Consider the following 3,895-nt stretch of genomic DNA (forward strand, 5'->3'; position numbering starts at 1 on the left):
CTCACGCACCCTGCCCCTGCCCCCCGCGCTCACGCACCGCGTGCCTGCTCCCGCCGGTCGTCATCAGCCTCACAAGGAAGCCATCGTCGAGCCGATACGTCTCGCTCGTCTCGTCCGCGCGCGACACCTCGCGCAGCGACGCCTCGATGCCCTCCAGCTGCAGATCCTTCTCCGAGACGCCGGCGACGCCGGCCGCGGCAAGCTGCTCGAGGATGTGCGACTCCTTGCAGAACAGCTGCAGCGTGTCGCCGTCGTCGCCGTCGCCGCCGCCGCACGCGGGGCACGTCAGCGACCAGTGGCCGCCGCGCTGGCGCAGGCAGCAGCCGCGGCGCGCGAGCTCGCGTGACGCCGTGTCGTAGCACGTCGTTGTCACGACGACGGCGTCGCCGACCCGCGTCGCGCGGCCGAGCCGCAGCCGCAGCCGCTCCCAGGTGGCGCCGTCGGCGAGGAACGTACGCGACACCTCGAGGAACTTGGGCCGCGCGACCGCCTGCTCCTCCTTCGATGCCAGCTCCTCCTTTACGGACGGCGACTCCTTTACGGATGGCTCCTCCTCCACGGCCGACTCCTCCTTCGCGGCCGACTCCTCCTTTGCGGCAGACTCCTCCTTCGATGCCAGCTCCTCCTTTACGGATGGCTCCTCCTCCACGGCCGACTCCTCCTTCGAGGCCAGCTCCTCCTTTGCGGCAGACTCCTCCTTCGAGGCCAGCTCCTCCTTTACGGATGGCTCCTCCTTTATGACCGGCTCCTCCTCCACGGCCGACTCCTCCTTCGCGGCTGACTCCTCCTTCGAGGCCGGCTCCTCCTTTATGACCGGCTCCTCCTTTACGGCCGACTCATCCTTCGCGGCTGGCTCCTCCTCCGCGACTGGCTCCTCCTCCATGGCTTCCTCTCCGACTGATACGTCGTTGGAGTCCACAGTGTCGTCGCCGGCGCGCGACGCGCCGAGGGACGCCTGTTCACCCTCGCGTTCACTGACAGCCAGCGGTTCGTCGCGCTCGCCCCTCGGCTCCCACACACACTCGTCCGCCATTCCGCCGAACTCGTTCGAATTTCCTTTGTGCTTTCTGCAAATGGGCAAGATAAAATATTTAGATAAACATGATAGTTCTGCGAAATGCCTTTATGCAGCGTCGTTTTTCTAAATATAATTCGACGACGCTTTCATTCGAAATGGGCGCATCGCTACGTTTTGGAGAAAGAAGCCCTAACGAAATGCCACACGTTTATCCACGCATTTTGCTAGAGCAAGCAGAAGACAGGATAGTGCCGAAACATCTGCCCACGAATTCTAGCTGCGTGCGTCCGTCTCGTTAATCGATGCACTATCTTAGACATGGCAGCGTTTTCGAGGAATTCTCTCTGACTGACATTTGCGTGTAAAGGCTTCAAAACCGGCTGACAGGTTCAGAATAACGATTCTAATTTACCTACAGACGGACACCAAACTAGCTATAGGGTTTGGCAAATTTACACACCTGCATTACAGGCGCAGCATTGTATTCAAAACAGATTCTATGCGTGTGCAATTTGTTACGTTGTTAGACATAATCAGAGCTGATTGTGAACAAATACAATCATGTACGCATTGGCCCAACTGTCTTTGTTTTGCTCAGCGGGCCATTTTTCCATCGGCTCGATATAATTTCATCTAATTTGCGCTTTTTCTCGTATTTCTCCATAGATTTGCGAGCATTAATTTGCAGTTTCCATGGCAACACTTTTAATAATTGATGGCCGCACATGAAATGTGCGACACATTCGGATGGGCTTAATGTCCTGGGCACGTATGCATCACGCATCACGCTCCACGCTCAAGACTCTCTAACTGATGGCATCTTAGAATATGCAAGTGTTCGCCTGCTCCGCATTCAACCCACAGAAACTAAATTACACATCAAAAGTTCAGACATTCATTCTGCCGAGCTGATAGGGGGCCTGGTGACAGCTTTATTGATATGCGCGCATCAGCGAAACAAATAAAAATGCATTACAAGAAGCTTTTATCGAAAACCAGTCAAATGGATCTATTTTGTCAACAGAGGTCTTAAACCCATCTATAAAATAGCTGTAAAAATGGAGAAACATTTGTGCAAAAACGTTGATAGACGAATAAAAGCTATTACATTAAGGGTACTATTAAGGTTAAGGGTACAATGTTTAGCATAAATACGGCCCGACTAAAGATTAGGCATCTGGAGATTAATAATCTATTTATCTATTACTGAACGTTCCCAAAACAGTAATTCGATCCCAACCCTATGCATGTTGTATTAATGTATATATTTACGTGTGAGTATAAATGTGTTTGTACGCGTGCGGGCATATATGGGTGCGTCCATGCGTGCGTGTTTGTATGCCTGTAAGTATACTGTGTGGCACGTGCGCGCGTGCATGTGCGTGTAAGTATACTGTGTGGCACGTGCGCGCGTGCGTGTGCGTGTAAGTATACTGTGAAAGTATACTGTGTGGCACGTGCGCGCGTGCGTGTGCGTGTAAGTATACTGTGTGGCACGTGCGCGCGTGCGTGTGCGTGTAAGTATACTGTGTGGTGCGTGCGTGCGTGCGTGCGTGCGTGCGTGCGCGTGTAACTGAAGGTGCATGAAGGTCTGTGTGTGAGCACCTGCATATAGCTGCCTGCACGTCCGAATGCGTGTGTCTGTCTGTGCGTATACGCGGATTGCATTACGAAGACTTCAAAGTAATAGCCTGAGCGGATGAGTCGCAATACCGCGTGCATGCAAGGGGAAAGGGTCACCGGCACTAGCATTGTGAGAGAACGTGCATTACCGCGCTCGCCCCGCGCATGCAAGCACCGCGACGACGACAACGACGACAACGCGCCGTTAATGCAACTCGTGGATTTCTAGTTTTGGATTCTCCGATCATGAATTATGAATGTGACAAATGCGTTTTCAATAGCCGGCCTATTGATTTCACTCCCCGCGCACGAGAACGCGTGCATAGAAGGACAGTTTTAATACGATTTACAGTGTATGAAGATCTAAATTGCCCTTATAGCGCGCGAATAGAGTACAGTCTGAGTCACACACACACTCACACACTCATCAGAGACGATCTACATACATGCGATGCAGCGTTATGAGGCCACCTTGCAGGCGAAGCTAACATGGCGATCTTAATTGACAAGAGTGGCAGTGGGAGCTGAGCGTACGCGAGACACCCCCGGGGACGGGGCGGCAAGCGGGGGATAAACGCACACAACAATAGACGGGGAAACGCATGCAAGCGACAGCTATGTAGGCAGCAAGAGATCAGGTGAATGGAGCACGCGGGAAACAGGCTGGGCGGGAAGAAACAGAAAAGCGGAGGCTGTGTAACAGGGTGAGATCGGCGGCACTGAGCAAGGTGGGCAGGGAGCAGTGAGGTAGGGGAGGCGCGAAGGAGGTGAGACTGGGAGCAGACAAGGCCAGTAGCAAAAGCAGAGGAGGCGGGTGTGAGAGCCGTATAAAACGAGAAGGTATGCATGTAGCATTGAGACGACAGACGTTGATCGTGACTACAGGAGGATGAAAGCCTAGCAACAAGGAAGCCACTTAATAAGGTATAGCGTGGTAGCAGACGGAGCGATAGGGAAACCAAATAGAGACATAGTCTACAGAGTAAGAATAGGACACTAGTAAAAGGAGAGTTAGAGAGAAAGAGATGGGTTAGAGTAAAAACAAGATAGAGAGGGGAGAGGGAGAGGGAGAGGGCTAAATAGATGGAGAGGGAGCGGGCTAAACAGAGGGAGAGGTAGAGGGAGAGGGAGAGGGCGAGATAGATGGAGAGGGAGCGGGCTAAACAGAGGGAGAGGTAGAGGGAGAGGGAGAGGGCGAGATAGATGGAGAGGGAGCGGGCTAAACAGAGGGAGAGGTAGAGGGAGAGGGAGAGG

General features: G+C 53.4%; 1 protein-coding gene across 3 annotated transcripts in view; it reads right to left on the reverse strand.

The window, feature by feature from the left end:
* Positions 1-3,895, reverse strand: part of LOC106820815 (serine-aspartate repeat-containing protein I-like) — a 48,073-nt gene that overhangs the window by 16,045 nt on the left and 28,133 nt on the right. For all 3 annotated transcript variants that reach the window (XM_014825384.1, XM_014825385.1, XM_014825386.1), the window contains one exon: positions 38-1,067. In XM_014825384.1, the coding sequence (XP_014680870.1) occupies positions 38-1,033 (996 nt within the window). In that variant the 5' untranslated portion in view covers positions 1,034-1,067. The remainder of the gene's footprint in view (positions 1-37; positions 1,068-3,895) is intronic.

This window comes from Priapulus caudatus, unplaced genomic scaffold (genome assembly GCF_000485595.1).
Source record: "Priapulus caudatus unplaced genomic scaffold, Priapulus_caudatus-5.0.1 Scaffold48, whole genome shotgun sequence".
In the NCBI taxonomy this organism is placed as follows: Eukaryota; Metazoa; Priapulida; class Priapulimorpha; order Priapulimorphida; family Priapulidae; genus Priapulus; species Priapulus caudatus.